We start from the raw sequence: 20,245 nt of genomic DNA on the forward strand, positions 1-20,245 counted from the left end.
ACCCCATTAATCTGTTCTTTAAGAATTATAATGATTCAATCACAAACGTATCTAATCGCATAAGACTTTTTTTTAAGATTGTTTGAACTTGGATGCCTCTAAACCAGGGGTGTCGGCCTCCAGTCCTCAAGGGCTGCTGTCCTGCGTGTTTTAAATGCCTCCCTGCTTCAACACACTGTGATAGAAATGACTGTTTCATTAACAGACGTGTGCAGATCTTGATGACAAGCTGATAATGACCATTAATGTGAATCAGGTGTGCTGATGCACGGAGACGTATAAGACTTGCAGGACAGCAGCCCTCGAGGCCCAGGGTTCCCCGCCCCGGCGCTAAACTGCTTTTCAGTGCATTCCTGTGCCAGTTGTGACCCATGTGAATTGGAAAATTATCCTCCTAGTACAGCCATGACCAAACTTGGCTGGATAGTGGATACCGTCTTCCCCAGGGGAGCTCAAATTGTTACACTGGGGAGTAGCAAACTCCCAGTAAGCAACAGATTTTCCTTAAATGCTGTCAGCTTTTTCTGGTTTGCTTGCCAGCAATCTTGTTCCTGTTCAGAATTTAAACTCAGCTATATTCTCAAAGGATATGAAATCCTAAAAAACAGATAACATGCTGCCCTAAATCAGTTTCTAATTTTGTCATATGGCCTTATCTGCCCTTTCTCGATGCCTTAGTTCATATGGGTGAGGAGACGTTATAGTAAGGCAGTTGAATAACTTTATTAATGCTAGAATGTCCCTCTTCGTTTTTCTTCCAGACAAAGAAACCATTAGTAAAATTCGTGACCTGCGGATGACAGCAGAGGACTATGAAGTGGTTAAAGTTATTGGAAGAGGCGCATTTGGAGAGGTTCAGTTGGTAAGTGTTTTGGGTTGTTTTTTTTTAAATAAATTTGAAAAAAAAAAAAGTATGTATCTCTGTATATGTGCACATAGATAACTGATTTTCATCGTATCTCTTAGGTAAGACACAAAGCTACAAGCAAAGTATATGCCATGAAGCTGCTGAGCAAGTTTGAGATGATCAAGAGGTCAGACTCTGCTTTCTTCTGGGAAGAGAGGGACATCATGGCTTTTGCCAATAGTGGATGGGTTGTGCAGGTATGATGGAATAATTAAACCCACTTACTAGTAATGTTTTTTTTTTTTATGCAGACCACATTTGCAAGAAAAAAAAATTCTTAATATGCAAATCTGAACTTGATAACTTGCTTTTGAATTCCGTTTGTCCTAACATTTAGATGTTGTTTTTTTCCATCTCCATTCTCCAGCTCTTTTTTGCATTCCAAGACGACCGCTACCTCTACATGGTGATGGAATACATGCCTGGTGGCGACTTGGTGAACTTGATGAGCAACTACGATGTCCCTGAGAAGTGGGCCCGGTTTTACACTGCTGAGGTGGTCCTGGCTTTAGATGGAATCCACTCCATGGGCTTCATTCACAGGTTACAAAGTCTTCACCCATTTCTTGATTTTGCAGATCGGCTGCAGTGATGTAACCCTACCAACTTGAAACCAACTTGCTTGAAAACCTACTAACCATTTTCAGTTGCTTTTGGAAAGTCATCCAAAATGCAAACTTATTGATATGATACCTAATAATTTCAATGATGCATAGTAGGTATTCTGACAGATATGACCATTTTAAGAAGAATTGTAATATGGATCAAGCAGTCCTGCTTTCTGAATCGCTATTGTTACCAAAAGACAACAACAACAAAAATCTGTTTTTATCTCCAATTAGTTGTTCACTTTAATTATTTAATTATGTGAAATTTAAATGAGGTATTTTCAGTGTAGTAAAGCTGATCCACTCTCTCTGAGAACAGGAGGTAACCGGTTATCGTTATCATTTTGTGAATGCCTGTCTGCGCTTTTGAGTACTGATAATCCACTGATAAGGTTCTCCACAAAAAGCGTTAAGCATCACTGCCATATTGTTGGAAGTCCATGCAATGAAAGTTGGTTATTTCCCAGCTTGTTCTACATTGCGTTCAGAAAGAAAATCAAGGAAAATATAAATTTATGAATTTTAAGAATATAAAGTCCCTTATTCCAGTTCCCCACTCCCTTCACGCTTCATAAAATATAAGCTATTGCTGCAGCAGGGTGCAGCCTATTTCAATAATTCTGATCTGGAGTTTTTTCTTCACTCTATTTTTTTTCCTCAACTAATATAACACACATGAACTGGTTGGATGTAATGGATTAGAACACAGCTAGAGCTTTTATGTGTTGCACATTTAATGTGTTTATCGGCTTTCCAAGTGATGTGTTATTTATTTGAATGCATTGCTTTGATGTGCTCGCACTGATAATGATGTGTTTTCATCTCAACAGGGATGTGAAGCCTGATAATATGTTGCTAGACAAAGCAGGTCATCTAAAACTTGCAGACTTTGGGACCTGCATGAAAATGAATAAGGTATTTTTTTGTTTTCTTCAAACCTGCGACCTCAGGTTTTTTTTCCCCCAAGTCTTTCGAAAAACTGAGTTTCCTATTAAACTTAAACCTACATCTAATAAACATCTAATAAAATGTTTTATCTCTGAGGCTTGGAAAAAAGTTTAAAATAGATTAAAAATTCACTTTTTTTTGTCAATACTCATCATTTAACAGCAACAAACAAATCCATGTTCACAAACTACATATATAAAATGTTTCTTTATTTGAAAAATAGTGTTACTCTTGATTATTGTTTTTAAAGATATCCTGTGCTCTACTTTTAACGTAATACATGCATTAACAGAAAATGCAATTATAATGAGTTTATAAAATTCTTTTGTGCTCCAGGACGGTATGGTACGATGTGACACAGCAGTAGGAACTCCAGACTACATTTCACCTGAGGTACTAAAATCACAAGGAGGAGATGGCTATTATGGCAGAGAATGTGACTGGTGGTCGGTAGGAGTGTTTCTGTATGAAATGCTAGTCGGTGAGTTTTGAAGAAGCTTTGCATGAAGAAGACAGCTATTTCACATATTTACAAGTGAACCTCAAAGTTACATTATGTTTCCTTGTTTGTCCTGTGTGTAGGCGATACTCCGTTTTATGCTGACTCGTTGGTGGGGACCTACAGCAAAATTATGAATCACAAGAATGCCCTGACCTTTCCGGATGACAGTGACATCTCCAATGATGCCAAGAATCTCATCTGCGCTTTCTTGACTGACAGGTTAGATAGTGACGACCAGCCACTGTGTTATGTTGAGGGTCTTTATCTAAGGACCATTTCCTTGTTGGGGCAAGAATTGTGTCAAGGGGCATAAGACCCTCTATAAAAAGATTCTTGAAGGAACCCCACTTGATAAACTCAAAATAATGTTCCCTGGTACTGAAATTTTGAAGAGAAGCTATCTTTTATTGCTAATGTAAACATAAGTTTACAAATGCTAAATGTTGTTGTTTCCTCTGCCCCCATAGGGAAGTTCGACTTGGACGTAATGGTGTTGATGAAATCAAGAGACATCCCTTCTTCAAGAATGATCAGTGGACGTGGGAGAACATCAGAGAAAGTAAGGCATTTTCCTGATTTTCACAACTGGCTTTACATTTTTAAGTCAGAACACTGTTATTTCAGTCATGTAGCCGGTGATCATGTTTTCCATTTGACCTACTGCAGACAGTTGCAGGAAATTCTTGTAGAAGAGCCATTCATTCAGTATCCTTCCCAAGACTAAACACGATTCCTGCTCAGGGTAATAATTGGCGGCACAGCATTTTTCAGGCTAACAATAGGGAAACAGTTCAACCCAAATGCTAATGCGCTGGGATTGACCCTGTAGCAGCGAGTGATTAAAAATGTAGGGCTAAATCCAGTCACTACAGTCAGTTCTTTAGTGGCTTTATGTTAAATACTTTGCTAAGCTGAGGTCAGCTCTTTGGCGTTGGCCACCCCTGTTGTTTAGACGGGTGACCAGCTCTGCCAAGCAGCTGACCTTCCCAGGTTTTAAACAGGGTTTCAAAATACAGTTGCAATCCTAAAAGGATCCCTACAGAGAAAACTGGAGTACTTATTTTTGTGTGTCTCATTTATATTGAGGTATACTATTTCAACATTATGTCAAACAGATTAAAATAAAGAATACAATTACAGAATAAAAAGAATAATCATTTGAATTCTTCTGCAATTTCAATTTTTTTTTTGTGTTTAGTAGTAATGTCGTAATGTCAAAAAGTAGGTAATCAGTCAAGGGAACCATGAATTTCCACAATTACAAATGCCAAATGTTGTGATAGAATATGTAAACACACTTATCTTTAAAAAAAATACGATAATAACTTGGGTGGTTACTGGCCATTTTTCAACAATCTGCATTGCCCAATGTCTTTCCAATTAACAGCTGTCCACTGCATCTGTGAACTGCCCCATGTTGTGACACTGCCCCTTGGGTCTCACCAATGGACCCTAATGTGTTTACAATAACATTGTAAGAGACAGAAAATAGTTTTCACTTCATGGGAAAAGATTGAGGCCAGAACTTTGTGTAATATTTTGATAGGAAATGTTACTTTTAGAAAAAAAAATGCAAATAAGTGTGCACTGCTGAATTTGTATTGATGGTGATCTTTAAACAGGCTGTAGTTTAAATATAGCAGACGTGACTGCTCTGAAGATGTTAAATGAATAAAAATGGTAGTCTTGGTAGCTGTAATGTTGTTTTTTTTTGTTTTGTTTTTAAATAAATGTTTATTTAAGTTAAGAAAGTTAAGAAGTTAAGTTAAGAAAATGTATGCTCATTATATCTCAGAGAGAGAAAAATATTGGCCCAACATGTTGGCCAAAAAAAAAACCAAAACAAGAACAGCATCATTGTCCACTGGCTTCCCTGATTAAAATAAATAAATAAATACAAATGAAATAGCATCAACCATAAAAAAAAAACCCATATGGAGAGACCTCTACTTTGTATTTGACACACTATTGGTGCTTTTACACTAGTACCTACTCAGCGCGACTCGACTCGTCTCGCCTCCACTCGCCTCGTCCTCGTTTGTTTCTAGACACCCAGATGAGAAGTGGGCTGCTTGGTCTGTGACTCGTGTTCGATACCAAGTAAAAAAATGAGAGTGAAAGAAGCTTCAAGCGGCAACGCTTTTTTTTTGCTTGTTTGTGTCGGCGCTGATGAGAAATCAGCTGAGAGGTGACAGAGTTCCTGGTAGATCTGGTCGTTCCTTATCACCCGTCTAGATCCCTTTTTAATTCTCTCCTCAGCCACCAGGTTTAAGAACATCTGAACCTCAGAGTTGGATCATGAAACAGACTTCTGCGCTCCCATTGCCTGTCTGATAAAATGAGGAAGTCGCGAGCCGCTCTCTCGCTGATTCCCGCTTCCTGATTCAAACGTCTGACGGCCAATCGGTGGCCCTTAGTGTGATGACGTCAGATACAGGGCCGACTCAGCACGCTTAGAACCTCGCCAGAATAGATACAGAAAAAGTATCTACTCAGCACGCCTCCACCCGCCTCCACCCGTAGTTTAAAAGCGCAAAACGGGGGCGTGGCGAGTCAGGTCGCGGTGAGTAGGTACTAGTGTAAAAGCGCCATATGACATCACGTCATCTTCTATAATGTTTGTAGAAGTTGTTATAATGCTCTACTTTTGGCCGTTGTGTGGGGAGCAGCACTGCAGCAGTTCATAAACATTACCAGCAGTTAAGACGGGGGTTAATGTAACATTGACTGCTGACACTTTTTTGTTTTCTTTCACAATCTCTAACCGTGTTTCCGTATTAGATTTTGATTGTCTGTAAGTTGTCCTTAATTGCATCTCTCAGATGCAGAACATTTCCATAGACAGCTCTTCCCTCTTGCTGCTCATACCCTTGTAAAACTTAATCTATAACTGACCGGAATATCCTTTTCCAACAATATCTGTGACATTTGTCAGAATTTTGACATTACGTTCTTTGCGAATCATTGCTTTATTGTGTCCTTGGTGTTCACTTATGTATCTGAAACACTTGCGTTAGAGAAAGCTATTAGATTTGTTTTTCTTGTGTTTTGTCGTCCCTGTAGTGAAAGATCAATATTTTTGTTTCAAAACCTCTGTTATGAATTTTGGTTGTATCACAGACTTTAACACAGTGACTAAAGGATTTCATCATGCCTCGTCATTAATCTTCCACACCTTTGTCTCATTTGTAGCGGCTGCCCCTGTTGTGCCTGAACTGAGCAGTGACGTTGACACCAGTAACTTTGATGATATCGAAGAAGATCGGGGAGAGGAGGAGACCTTTCCCATACCAAAGGCCTTTGTGGGCAATCAGCTTCCCTTCGTTGGCTTCACATATTACAGTAACCAGCAGTAAGTCTGACTCATCATCTCAAACAGTGTTCAGAAATGCCTGTCTAATACTATGCAACACAAAGTACATTTATATGAAATTGCACGATTTTTTTAATGTTTTTTTTCTTCTTTTTTACTAATATGGTAAACTCTTATCATTTATACATTTTTTTAAGCATTTGTTATTAAAAGACTGGAGGTATTTAGTTTGACATGTCAATTTTAACTCAACTGTGTTGTAATAAGTCCACAGTAAAGGTTTTTTTCATCCACCAGCCTTCTGCGCCGCTCTCCTTCAGCAAAGACTGGTGACAAACGTAGCACTTCCACAAAAGAAGACAAGAGTCATGTGAGTAGAAAACTGTTCTTAGGAAGTCAGTGGAATGTTGACTGTGTCACATTTGTTCATCTTGTAATTTTAAATGGAGTGTTTTTGTTTAGCTGGAGAACCTCCAAAAACGAATCTACCAGCTTGAAGAGCAGCTCCACAGTGAAATGCAGCTTAAAGACGAGTTGGAACAGAAATGCAGGTATGAAGTTATTTAATCTCAAATTATATCATTATACTTACTTCTAACTATAGACATAAACTGTTTGCAAACAACATTATTCCACTTACAATGTAGGATACAGTATGGTACTGCATATTGGTCTGTCATTGCTGTTAGGTAGTATCCTTTAAAAGCAACTGTTCAAATGCTCATAAACCATGCAATGACCACTTGGACCAGCTTCCACTGTAATGGTGTATTTTATTATGGGATCTAGTATGCAAGGCAGACTATTTTTCCCAGAAGCAGCAAACTTATATCAAATCTGTAGTAGGCGAAAAGTACCCAGGGACTTTTTGTAACATGTACTGATTTCAGATACAAATTGTCTTTATTTGCTACTATACACTACAGGACAAAAGAGAGACAATATGACCGTTCGGACAAACTTTTAAGTACCATTTAAAATAAGACTAGCCACCATGCACATGCATTTTCACAAAAAAAAATACATAAAATATATATAAAAATATATATATATAAAAACTTAGAACCTGTTCTTCATTCTCAGTTTCTCTTACATTTCCAATTCTGCGGCATATGCCGACCACCTCTTTACCCATATGGAACGGCATGTATAGAAATATGTCCTGCTCTCGAACACTGCTACTTTAATGATGATATCTTTGAAATCCTTTTTTTTCCAAGTGATTTCAATTTGTGAATCACTTGCGATTTGCTTCTGGGTCCACCTCTTCTGAGGAAGGCTGCAACAATTTTATTGCAGATCCAGTGCAGTGCCATTTATGTGCCAAGACATTCTGTCCTTGGCACAAGCAGCAGAAGTTACTTTGATTTAATTGCTGTTCTGGTTTCGTGCCAACTCTTTCTTTTTTAAATTTTCTGCGATCCTGTAGTGCTATGTCATATCTTTGATACGTCACACAATGACCAAGAGATAATTTACATTGTTTGAGACTCTACGTGCTTTAAGGCATTACTGTTTATCATACATGGTTGAGCCATTCATGCTTTAACGTTCTGGGCGAGTTCAGATAGACCACCTTAGCGCTATTAACAGTCTATAACCTGTCTGAAAGGTGTAATCTTTAACTATAGTTGTAAACTAGACTTCAGTATTGTAGAAATGTGGAAAGAGCTGTTGAATTTTGCTGGAATATAATCCCCACAAAAAAGGGTTATAATATTACACTGGTAATATCAAGGAAACCAAACTTTTACATGCAGCAGACAATGCACATGAGATTTTACTTTTAAATTCAGCATTTAGTTGAAAGAGACAATATTTTTTCTCTCATTTTGTTTTCACTAGGGCATCAAACACCAAGATTGAGAGGATCATGAAAGAACTGGATGAAGAGGTTACTGCTTTTTTTTTCTTTTTAATAAACTTATTGACCGATTCTAAACTCATGATGATGGCTGCTTCACTTACAGCTATATTTCCTTGAAACAGCCACAGTGCATCCTGAGCTCTTAGGTTTTGTCCTGTTACCGATGAGCAATAATGTTGAATATGTTCCTTGTATCCTTGGCTTAAAGATTGGTTTCCTCTACAACACAACTACTGTTATTTTTTGCCACAGGCGAACCTGAGGAAGAGCACGGAAGGCAGCATGTCTCTGCTGGAGAAGGACAAGATTATGCTGCAGCACAGATTCACTGAGTACCAAAGAAAAGCTGACCAAGAGGCAGAGAAGAGACGCAATCTGGAGAATGAGGGTAAAAATAAAGATGCACCTTTGACTTGATAGTTAGACACTAAAGTTGAACCTTGTAAAGTGTAAATACAGTCAGGACATCAGATAATTTTTGTTGCATATTTATGTAATATTTCTCCATATTAATTGATCAGGTCTACATATATAATATGTCCCAAATTGCATTGTAGTGCGTTTTATATCTTACTCCCGACTGAGACAGATTAAGAGAAATATTTCTTTTAATTTGAAGCCTAAATCAAGCCCTATTTAATGATTTTTATTTTTTTCCCCAGTGTCAACTTTGAAGGAGCAGCTTGAAGATATGAAGAAGATAAGCCAGAACTCTCAAGCCTCAAATGACAAGATTGCCCAGCTTCAGAATCAGGTATATTCTGGAGGGCAATGCCATCCTTACTTTTTGTAATCCCCTTTAAGATTGCAGGGGACCTTGAATAAACCCTGGCTGTCACAGAGCGTACCCCTTGACCAGAAACTGTCTGATCTCGGGGCTGCTTGATCACAGTAGGTATTGAGCTGCACAAAAAAATTAAGCAAACTACTCACTCGTATTTTTTAGAATCAACAGTTAAACTTCAACATGGATGTGTTTGGACTATAGGAGAAATATTTCAGACGTCTTCCAGCCGTGAGGGGACAGTGCTAACCAAATACATAAATAAATAAATAAACCAAAAAATGGGGGGTGTAGCCTGGAAGTTACAGAGGTGGGCTTAGGTGAAAATGGAAAAATGGCAGCCCACTGATCCTAGTGCAACTAGTGATGGGTTAAAAGCAGAGGACTAATTTCGGTGTGTTTCGTTAGGTATATACTGCCAAATAAAGATTATTGTATTATTATAATAATAATAATAATAATAATAATAATAAAAAACCACTGTGCCATCATGCCGCTAGAAAACAATGCATTCAACCAAGTTTTTCTTGACAGCTGGAAGAGGCCAATGACTTGCTTCGCGCGGAGTCGGACACAGCCGCGAGACTGAGGAAAAGCCACACGGAGATGGCCAAGTCAATGAGCCAGTTGGAGAACTTAAACCGGGAATTGCAAGAGAGAAGTCGTGCAGCAGATGGAGAGAAGGCACAGATAGAAAAGGAGCTTCTGCTTCTTCAGAGCACCCTGGATTCAGAACGAAGGAACTACAGTCAGGGTTCGGAGGAAATCAGAGAGCTGCAAGGTGATATGCTGACACTTGTGCAACTCTTCCATACGCTGTGGTTGAAGCAATGTCAAAATAATTGTTATTAGTGTGTTAACGGACTAATATATTACTGTAATTTCTGCTCTCAACAGAGTAGGTATTGAGTCAATAAAAACCTGAACACAGAAATGTGAAGCTGAGAACCACAAAAAATAAACTTCCCAACAGCTGTCTTCACACACTCAGATCAACACTTGTAAGGCTTGATTAATTACAAGAGGAACTTTTGTTATAACAGTGTATGATAGTAACCAATTAAAATGTTATTCTCGACCATTACAACACAATCTCTAAATAGAATTACTGCTACCCGAGTCAAAGCACTACTAAATTATACTACAAGCTGTCAGTGATTTTATGGTTTTTTATTTTTTTATTATGCAACTATAAAAAGGCAAAAGAAAAATTAATTGAATTGCTTCCAAACTTTATTTTTACAGAAAGTTTCAGTTTATAGAATTAAACGGGAAGCAGTTCACACATCGTAAATAAAGCTTCAGCAAATAAATGCTTCCTTTCAAATCCAACTCTGAGTTGTCAGTCATTTATCTTTTATTAGGAGTAAACCATATGAATTAATAGGAAATGAGACTTTAATGGAGAAAAATTTGAATTAACGTTCTTGACGTCAAGCCAATAGAACACAGTAAACAATGAATAATTTGATAAGCAGTTTCATGTCTGACTGTCTGTCTTTGTGTTTCCCTCCCAGCGAGATTGGCTGGACTACAAGAAGACAACAAAAACTTGAAACTCAGTCTTTCCAAAGTGGAGACAGAACGCAAGCAGGCTCAGGAGAGGAGCAATAACCTGGAGAAGGTACACACAAGCAGTGTTGCTCCATATAATGCAACTTGTATATGTATGTAGCCTGCAAGCAACCTGTGTAAATGATATGTTTTGTGAGGGGTAACAAAAATGAAATTATTAAAAATAGAGGTAATTAAAATGGATATGCAAATCGAAAAAGAAACTGTGATAAGTTGTCAGTGTACTTGATTAACTTCACTGATATTTGAAACTGTGTTTCTCTGATAATCACTGGTCTATTAAAATCTTCACCACTTATTATATCATTGCAACATTCATCCCCGTAGTTCATTTTATAATAAGTCCGAAGTTTGCTGAGAGGGCGTAGTTTTCTGCTTTGTTTTGTTTCTTAGCAGAAGTAACAAAAATCCCATGTCATAAAATTAATTTGGGTGATGAATGTTGTAAAGATGAAATAAAAGGAACAGTGATTTTCCTTAATTTCACTGCTCATAGTAGTTGCTTTTCATTTGTGCGCTTCTTATTTAATAACTCTAGTTATTAGCTTCTTCATGTTGTTTGGGTTTTAACTGTCCCTACAGGAAAAGAACAGCCTTGAGATAGACCTGAACTACAAGCTGAAGACTTTGCAGCAGCGTCTGGAGCAGGAACAGACGGAGCACAGGGTGACGCGGGCACAGCTCACTGACAAATACGAGTCTATTGAAGAAGCCAAATCAGCTGCCATGAATGGTATGCCAGTCCTTTGTCAGAGCCTGCCCTCTACACATTCCCCTCTCTCTTTCTGTTTTTTTATGACTCCTATTTGCTGTCTCATCTCCTAGTTTGCTTTTATCTTCATTTTTATTGCCCTCCCACCTTTCTTTTATCCGACTTCTTTCTGAACCCTTAACCTTGTTTAAGAGTCATCTTTCTATTCTACTGTCTGATGAGAAGTCACCTGCAGGTGCTGTTAGGGTTAGAGGAATTCAAGGAGCGTAAGACACTGAGCATGTTGAGACATTGACTCGTTGAATATTAAAGGTTGACTGGAAAGTTTTTGCAAAAGGATTATCTGTATGTGTGATTTCTATCCATCCATGCAGTTTGAGCTGAATGGTACCTGTCCTTGGAAAATGACTTTTCAAAAATAATAATTAAAGCTGCAAGCAGCGATGAACGGGCCCTCGCACCCTTGTGCACGTTCAGGCGTTCAAGCCCTTGTATGACTGTACTGTAGATGTCTTCAGGCCTGGACATTTAGGGGATGACACCAGCCACGACTCTTTATATCAAACCATTCAAAAGTTATGGCAGAAAGAAGGAACTATCAGATATCGACCAATCGGATGAAGGGGGGGCAGGTTGTTGGCATCTATCGTCGCCACGGTAACGCCTTTGACTGAGAAAAGTAATGCGCATCGTCGCAGGATGGAGACGCACATTTTGATGTATAACACACCTGGGTGCACGTTACGGTTCGGCCGAAGAAGCAGCCGAAGAAATGGCATAAATTGCGCCAAAATTAGACGATTAATTGAAAATGGCCGACTTCCTGTTCGGTTTCGGCCATGGCGCCAAGAGACTTTTCTTTAAGTTGTGACATGATACAGGTGTGTAGTGATTTTCGTGCATGTACGTCAAACCGTATGGTGGGGCTTGAGGCACGAAGTTTTCTAGGGGGCGCTGTTGAGCCATTAGGCCACGCCCATTAATGCAAACCATTAAATATCAAATTTTTCGCCAGGCCTGGCTTGCGTGCAAAATTTGGCGACTTTTAGGGGCACGTTTAGGGGGGCAAAAAGGCCCTCATTTTGTCGGAAAAAAAATAAATAATTCCTACAGATACAATAGGGCCTTCGTACTGTCAGTGCTCGGGCCATAATTATAATTCAATAATAACAGTGTGTATGAGTCTTAATCCAAGGATACCACGTGGCAACTAAAATGCTCACACTTGCTTCTCAGTCTTCTGTATTTCTGTTACAAACTGTGGGGAGTTGGTTTAACTATTTCACTGTCCCGCCCCAGCTGTTCAGCAGAAGATGTCGGAGGAGAATGGAGCCAGGATGAGAGCAGAGAGTCGGGTCGTGGAAGTTGAAAAGCAGTGCTCGATGCTGGAGTTCGACCTCAAGCAATCCGTGCAGAAAATGGAGCAGCTGATGAAACAAAAGGAAAGGTTGGAAGATGAGGTTAGTAAATGGCTGGCACGCGTGAGAAGTTAGATTTTTATGTCTTTTCATTCACAGCTCCCGCAATCCTCATATTTTTCTTTCTCCAGGTAAAGAATCTCCGGATACAAATAGACCAAGAGTCGAACAAGCGCGTCCTAGCTCAGGGCGACCTGAAGAGCCGCACACAGGAGGTGGACCGTCTGAGGTGTTCAGAGAAGCAGCTCAAGCAGGAGATCAACTCGGCACTAGAGACGAAACGCTCACTGGAGTTTCAGCTAGCACAGCTGACCAAGTACGTTTCTCAATTAGATTTATTCAATTTAGCGGGTACTTGACTACTCCTGCTTCTAATGAAATTAAAATATTTGTTGTTATTTTTTAATCATGTTGACCACTTGAAATAGATGTGACCATTTATAACTCGACCACTGTGAGAGTTTATTTTATTTTAACAAGCTGGCAGTACCTCCAGCCGGGAGCTCTAATATTCTGTTGTTTCAGCACTGGGCAGTAATTCTCTTTGGAAGTCGGGGCATTAATTGCACTACAATTGCCTTCTGCTTTCTAACAGGTGCTATTATTCCATCTTACAGCATGGCTATGCCAAAGCGGTTCTGCGACAGTGTTTACACTACAAGATTAAGCTTTACTTTCTCAATCCTGCTCCAGCCACTCGCTTGATAATCCTCTAGCCAGCTCATGAGCTCATTTAGAGGCCAGTTTTTTGTTGTTTCTTTTTTGTTTTTAAATGACAGTGAGATTGGAAACTTAGGTGTAGATTTTGCTTTAAATTCATGGGGGAGAAAAGCACAGAACTAATGTTCTCTAATGTGTTAACAGGCAATATAGAGGCAACGAGGGACAGATGAGGGAACTTCAAGACCAGCTTGAGGCTGAACAGTATTTTTCAGTAAGTATAACTTCAAATATCTGAGTGAGTGACTCTGCTAGTCTCGTCAAGTGTAACAAGCACCGGATGAACCTTCTCCTACTTCCTACAGACACTTTACAAAACTCAGGTCAAGGAACTAAAAGAGGAGATCGAGGAGAGGAACCGACAGGTACAAGATGCACAAAAAAAGGTGCAGGATTTGTGCAGTGAAAGGTAAGAAACAAGACTCTCTTCTTCATATTGTAACCTCAGTACTTGAGCTTTGAGTTTTTTTTCTTTGTTTAATTTATATGTTGATTTTAAGTCAGTTGAACAGGCAGAGACTAACTATATAACACTCTTCTTCTTTCCCACAGGGACTCTCTGTCTGCCCAGCTGGACCTGACGGTAACTAAGGCTGAGTCAGAGCAGCTTGCTCGGGCGCTTCAAGAGGAGCAATACTTCGAACTAAGTCAGGAGAACAAAAAAGCAGTAGCTAGGCATAAGCAGGATATTGGGGAAAAGGAGACAACTATCACACGTGTAAGCACAACTGAAATATGCCTTTCAACTGTGGTTTACCTTTTCACCGCTTCATCTTTTTAGCCTTAACCATGCGTTATTAAAAATGATCACTTTAATTCATGCAGCTTGAGGAATCAAATAAAACTTTGACCAAAGATGTGGAGAGCCTCAGCAAAGAGAAGATGGAATTGAGGGAGAAGCTGCGCGTTCAGGAGGATGGTACTGTCAGTTTGTTGACCTCTGTCTCCCTGATGTATTGTGATTATGTCGTACAAACGGATTCCTTTTTGTCTCTCAGAATATTCAGAACAGAAGGAAGAGATTACAAATGCAATCAAGGCCAACTATGAGAAAATCCTCAACACTGAGCGCACACTGAAAACTCAGGTAGAGTCTTTTGAGATGTTTCCCAGCAATCGCACTGAACCTGCTGAGTAAGAGCAGAACGGCGGCTGACGCTGTACAACCTTTCCGTGCACTCTTTCAGGCCGTGAACAAGCTGGCAGAGATTATGAACAGGAAAGACATGAAGCTCGACCAGAAGAAGAAAGGCAGTACAGCAGATCTGCGGAAGAAGGAGAAGGAGAACCGCAAGCTTCAGCTGGAGCTGAATCAGGAGAAAGAGAAGTTTAACCACATGGCCATCAAATATCAGAAGGAACTCAATGAGATGCAGGCGGTGGGTTAACGTCTCCACAAGGTAGATTAGTGTGTTGATTTAGATGATTTGTTTTTAATCTGTTTCTCTTGGCCCTTCTACCAACAGCAACTAGCAGAAGAATGCACTTACCGCAACGAGCTGCAGATGCAGCTGGACAGCAAGGAGAGCGACATTGAGCAGCTTCGGGAGAAACTGAATGATTTGCAACAGCGGATGGATAACTCCAGCATCACCAGCTTGCAAGCAGATGAGACGGACAGTAACATAGCAGGTATGACACCGCTTGATCCTATTGGGAGGCATCAATTTATTAAAAATAAAATCTATTTATCTATTCTATTTTCATAAAGTAACAACATTTGAATCATCGTAGATATTGATGAACTGTGTCACAGTTAAAATCGGATTAATTTTGATGTGATTCTGAATTAACAAATGTTTGTGACATTCTTATCAGAGAATTGCACCAAGCTTTTTTAGAGACAAAAGGTGCAATCTTCCCTGAGGTCATCCGTTATATCATTGCTAAAATGACAACATTTGCTAGTTTTGCTTGTATTTATACCAAAGAAAGTTGTTTTCATTGAAGATATCCTGTTTTATTTTGCTCAGTAACTTTTAGAAAGTAGCAGATATACTTCATACTGCCGTTCTTGCCTGCACATACTGATCTCAAGGAGGACTTATTGTCTTAAAACAAGCTTTTACGTGACTATGAATATACTTTTCTGTACTATCCTTGTTTACATGTGTCAGTGCCTGTTGTTAAATCACTCTCTCTTATTTCCTTCATGTCCAGTTGGTTCTCGTTGCTCTTCTTATCTTTATAACTCCCACTCCTTTTTCTCTGTGAGTAACTCGGTGAACAAGACTTTCTTGCTGTCCTGTTCTGCAGCTGTTGTGTGTTTCGTCTTGTTTTAACGCCGATTTTTAAGTGTTCTTTTGCCAAAGGGCTTTATCTGTGGGAGGAATTCCACAACACCTTTGAAAGAGGCCTGATTGAGTGGGGAGCAAATTACCTTTTGAAAACCAGCAATGCAGTCTTAACATAAATCACTAACATTAATGGGATGTCTCAAATCACAAGGCCACCACAAACAGAACTGTAACATCACTCTCAGCACCTTTCAAATGTGTCCAGAGACTTTAAAAGCTGCTTTTATTTCACAGCTCTGTGTTCTCCAAACTCCTAACTCTTTTGTTGTCGTAGCATGTTCACCAGAAGCACTGCTCGATGGGACAGAAGACCTCCCTTATACCGTCACATGCAAAAGACAAGCGCCCCCACCGATCTTAGGAAGCTTGCCCTGTCTCAGCTGCATGCACTGACTTTATGATTTTAGCACTGAATCATGCAAAATGTAACCTGCAATGCACCTGTTTGTTTCTGTAACAGGAGTGAGAAAACTGATTCAGTTCTTGCCGCGGTCTTAACTTGAATGAAATCTTAAACACACTCGTTAACACGCCCTAAGGAGTGACCTGAGCCTAATTTTATTTTCTCTCCCGCATGAAATAATCTACAGTCGTCTTCTGCTTAAGTGCAATTATCTTGGTTCTTTAAAACTCCCTCAGAGGTTCATGTTGTGTTCAAAGTAGTATAGGGCTATAACAGTTGACTTTTGTTTTCTTTTCTTTTTTCCCAGTTGAGTTTGGATTTAATTGCTGCATGGCCTTCTTCCACTGTCTTTATTTCACTGCAAAAATATCAACTTTTGGGCCTCTTCTGCTTTTCAGAGTCAAGATTGGAGGGCTGGCTTTCCATTCCTAATCGTGCTAATATCAAGCGATATGGATGGAGGAAACAGGTGTGCTTCATATTTATTCTACAAACTTTTTTAGTATTAAACTTTATTATGCTGATACAACATATGCTACCAATCCCGCGGGGAGTGAAACCTGGCTCAATGTTATTGTCTTCTCAATATTTGCAGTATGTGGTGGTGAGCAGTAAGAAGATTCTGTTCTACAATGACGAGCAGGATAAGGAGCAGTCCAACCCCTCGATGGTACTAGATATTGAGTAAGTTTTATTTTTATTATCCTTTTATTATCCTTTTTATCTGTCACACAACTCCTGAACAAAATGACATTTTTTTTTCTCCCAAATGAGTGGGATACTAATATCAATAATGATGATATACCATTGTCTGCAGCAAACTGTTCCATGTGAGACCAGTTACACAAGGAGACGTCTACCGAGCTGAGACGGAGGAAATACCTAGGATATTCCAGGTAGGATACTGCTCTCGGTCATGGCGTTTTTTATATGAATTTTCACATTTCTATTCGTCCATACAGTTCCTACTCAGTCAGAAACTTGTGTTTGGGATGGAGTTTGTGACACGACCCTTGTGTTTTTTCTCTCTGTTCAGATTTTGTATGCTAATGAGGGAGAGTGCAGGAAGGAGGTGGACATGGAGGCGGTTCCTCAGGGCGACAAGACCAACTGTCTCCCACACAAAGGCCACGAGTTCATCCCCACGCTGTATCACTTCCCTTCAAACTGTGAGGCCTGCTCCAAGCCTCTATGGCACGTCTTCAAGCCGCCACCGGCCCTGGAGTGTCGCCGCTGCCATGTGAAGTGCCACAAAGACCACCTTGACAAAAAGGAGGATGTTATTGCTCCTTGCAAAGGTAAAGTCCTGACCCCGGCTGTGTAAGCCGTTATCATTAATGGTTACATGAACCAGACCTTATCTACAACACTCATTGTAGTACGCAGTGACTGCAACATTGAAATCTCAGTTTTTCAGATCAGTTTTTCTTCCCTTTTTCCTCTACTAACAATTTGTTTGTTTTTTTAATAACTGCGTATGAAAATCATTTTTAAATGCACAACAAGAATAATGCAGCAGGACCCCTGGGGAAGGGGCCCGGCCTACACATGACTTCAGTGCAGTAACAGGTCATATATTGTTCAACATGATTGTTAATCATCCCTGTATGCTCTCCTCCACAGTAAATTACGACGTGACCTCTGCCCGAGACATGCTTCTACTGGCCCTGACCCAAGATGAGCAAAAGAAGTGGATTGGCCACCTTGGAAAGAAGATTCCTAAGACTCCTCCATCAACATTTTCTAGAGCTTCACCTCGTTCTATGTCCACTCGCTCTGGACCCAATCAGTCCTTCCGCAAGAACCCTAAAAGCAATACAGGAAAGCTGAGGTAACTGAACAGTTCAGAGCTATTGTATGTGCTTTAAAAGACTTTCTTTTTTATATATAAATATATATATATAATTAATTGCATATCAATATTTCTACATCTGAAAAACTGAAATAACATATACATGCACAGCAGATTTTTTTTCAGGCAGAAAGGGTGTGCTGCAGTCAGAAGTTGTTTTCTATTTTGTTTTATTTATTTAATCCCAGTTTAACTGCTGAGATATGGCTAAATCAGTCATGTGACGTGCTGTTTGTCTCCTGTGTTGTAGCAGAGCGCAGTCCAGCCTCCAAGCAGCAGACACAACATCCAGCACTTGTTGACAGGAACTTCTTCAGAAGTCGATGTTTTTTAGACTTTCCTCTACAGCTTTAAACCTGTCTATTTATTAATTGTATTGCTGGGTTTTTTTTGTTTTTTAACGCAAGACACTTCCTGGTTGGTTGGTTGCTTGGTTGGTTGGTTGGTTGACTCATGGGCTCTGTGCAGTTGACACTTGGGGATTTCTGATTAACACTAATGTGTTCTTGGGTTCGGTAACTAACTTTTTAGGTTACTTTGAAACTCTCCATAAGAAATGTCCAGATTCAGGATTATTACCATGTCTGTTCAACATGTTGAAAGTTATTCATGCTGTCACAGTATCTATAAACTGGTTTCTCTGTATGTATTAACCTTGGTTACTAACCAAAGTAAAACTAAAGCTTTTCTTTTACTGGACACTGTCTCTTTTCTTTCTTTCAGCTAACCATCTGAACGGTTGGGATTTTTTTTCTGGACTCTAAACTTTCCCTCCATCCACATGCACAAAAATGGGAAGCCTGTACTACATTGGATATCTTATTAAAAAGACAAAACAAACATAACAAAAACCACAACAAACGTTGGACAATTACAACCTATATCAGACAGAAGGCATTGTGGACATAAAAGGCCAATTCCCTCTCTCCACATTCAAAAAGAAAGCCGTTATAACTAAGAAGAAAAACTACCTGCAGCTCTCATTTCTACCAGAAGATGGCACACTTATCTTGAATTAAAGATGGACAACAGAAGGATGAAAGGACTTGTCACGTGTAGGCACTTTGTGCTTTATATTATTGACAGATGTAAAGGAATCTAGAAGGTAAAGGGGGGTTTTGCCTGGACGCCTGCAAGTATGTCGTCGGTTTAAGGTACTGTGATTACAGGGATTGGAGATGTGCAGTCAAAGGTTTTGTCTCAGGGGTGGAGAATAATATCTTGTCATTTCTGTCCCCACTTGACAAATATTTGAGCTGAATGCAGCCGTTGTATCCAACTAAAAAATATGACTAATGCCTTCATCTATTGTCTCTGGCCTGTTTGCCTGTATTCTTATCACTCTGCAAGTCATTTATCAGGTTTTGGACGGCATATTGGGACATGAGTATTAGATGTTTTTGAGTATTGAGTGAGGAGCATGCAAGATCATCATTTAAATCTATGCATTATTTTTATTATAATTATTTTATTGCTCCAAGCCATAAGGAAAACTCCATTGTAGTGGCATATAGGAGTCATAAAACTTAATGTGTTTTTTTTTTTTGTTTTTGGTACATTGTTTCTGTATTTTTTTTTCCTTCTTTTTTGGGTAATGTGTTGCCTTACATTGATTCATAGATAAATGGCTCAAAAGGAAAACATTAAGTTAACAAATGTAAAACTGCACTGTTTGACTTGACTGTAAATTATTTGTAGAAGACTAAACAGGTGTAGCATTTGGCCCACCTAGTGCCTTAACGTTTGGATATTGATTTTACTGCCATATCTGTTTTGTTTTTTTTTTTGTTCCAACACAAGACAAATCTTAACTCTTCCATCATTTATTTTAAGAAGTTGCCGCACATTTGTGGTTTTATCAGAACGTTTCTTCTCTGGTTTTGAATATAAGATATAAAAGAAATTATGTATTAGATGACCTCTTTGTGGACTCATTGCAAATGTGTTTCATATTGTACAACAAATTTCAAAAGGGTTTAACTAAAATAAGTCTACCTGTGTGAATGATTGTCAAGTAAAATTTGTTATTTTTTTCCTCCAACATGTTAATGTCCAGTTAATGCAAAGCCCCCTACAGTGTAAATAACGAGAGACACCTAAAGATTAAGGAATACCTCCACAGTCTTTTATTTGTATTTTTTTTTTCAGTAAAAAGAAAAAAAGCACTGGAAATATGATCTGCTCTTGTCTTGGATAATTTGCATGGTTAAATTGCATTGGAATCCGCACTGATGGATATGTCAATAAACATATCTTTATCATGCTTTGTATAGTAGTTTTCACTACTGCTATGTTTTTATTAGCAGAATTTATGCTGCCCTTTGCAGCACATCCCAAGG

The 20,245-nt window shown here is 39.2% G+C and overlaps 1 protein-coding gene across 2 annotated transcripts in view; it reads left to right on the plus strand.

Moving 5' to 3' along the window:
- rock1 (Rho-associated, coiled-coil containing protein kinase 1) overlaps positions 1–18,873 on the plus strand; it is a 38,115-nt gene extending 19,242 nt beyond the window's left edge. The window contains exons 3-33 of one of the 2 annotated variants that reach the window (XM_061732416.1): positions 762–862; positions 967–1,104; positions 1,275–1,450; positions 2,346–2,430; positions 2,800–2,944; positions 3,046–3,184; positions 3,433–3,524; positions 6,158–6,317; positions 6,576–6,648; positions 6,741–6,829; positions 8,124–8,172; positions 8,398–8,533; positions 8,808–8,899; positions 9,464–9,710; positions 10,447–10,553; positions 11,087–11,237; positions 12,516–12,676; positions 12,766–12,950; positions 13,499–13,568; positions 13,660–13,763; positions 13,907–14,072; positions 14,180–14,273; positions 14,353–14,441; positions 14,542–14,733; positions 14,821–14,986; positions 16,453–16,523; positions 16,650–16,738; positions 16,872–16,950; positions 17,091–17,352; positions 17,678–17,885; positions 18,157–18,873. In XM_061732416.1, coding sequence (XP_061588400.1) covers positions 762–862; positions 967–1,104; positions 1,275–1,450; positions 2,346–2,430; positions 2,800–2,944; positions 3,046–3,184; positions 3,433–3,524; positions 6,158–6,317; positions 6,576–6,648; positions 6,741–6,829; positions 8,124–8,172; positions 8,398–8,533; positions 8,808–8,899; positions 9,464–9,710; positions 10,447–10,553; positions 11,087–11,237; positions 12,516–12,676; positions 12,766–12,950; positions 13,499–13,568; positions 13,660–13,763; positions 13,907–14,072; positions 14,180–14,273; positions 14,353–14,441; positions 14,542–14,733; positions 14,821–14,986; positions 16,453–16,523; positions 16,650–16,738; positions 16,872–16,950; positions 17,091–17,352; positions 17,678–17,885; positions 18,157–18,208 — 3,968 coding nt within the window. In that variant the 3' untranslated portion in view covers positions 18,209–18,873. The remainder of the gene's footprint in view (positions 1–761; positions 863–966; positions 1,105–1,274; positions 1,451–2,345; positions 2,431–2,799; positions 2,945–3,045; positions 3,185–3,432; positions 3,525–6,157; positions 6,318–6,575; positions 6,649–6,740; positions 6,830–8,123; positions 8,173–8,397; positions 8,534–8,807; positions 8,900–9,463; positions 9,711–10,446; positions 10,554–11,086; positions 11,238–12,515; positions 12,677–12,765; positions 12,951–13,498; positions 13,569–13,659; positions 13,764–13,906; positions 14,073–14,179; positions 14,274–14,352; positions 14,442–14,541; positions 14,734–14,820; positions 14,987–16,452; positions 16,524–16,649; positions 16,739–16,871; positions 16,951–17,090; positions 17,353–17,677; positions 17,886–18,156) is intronic. The other variant, XM_061732417.1, reaches the window with a different exon arrangement.
- The last annotated feature ends 1,372 nt before the right edge of the window (positions 18,874–20,245 follow it).

The sequence above is a fragment of the Cololabis saira genome, chromosome 10 (assembly GCF_033807715.1).
Source record: "Cololabis saira isolate AMF1-May2022 chromosome 10, fColSai1.1, whole genome shotgun sequence".
Taxonomy (NCBI): domain Eukaryota; kingdom Metazoa; phylum Chordata; class Actinopteri; order Beloniformes; family Belonidae; genus Cololabis; species Cololabis saira.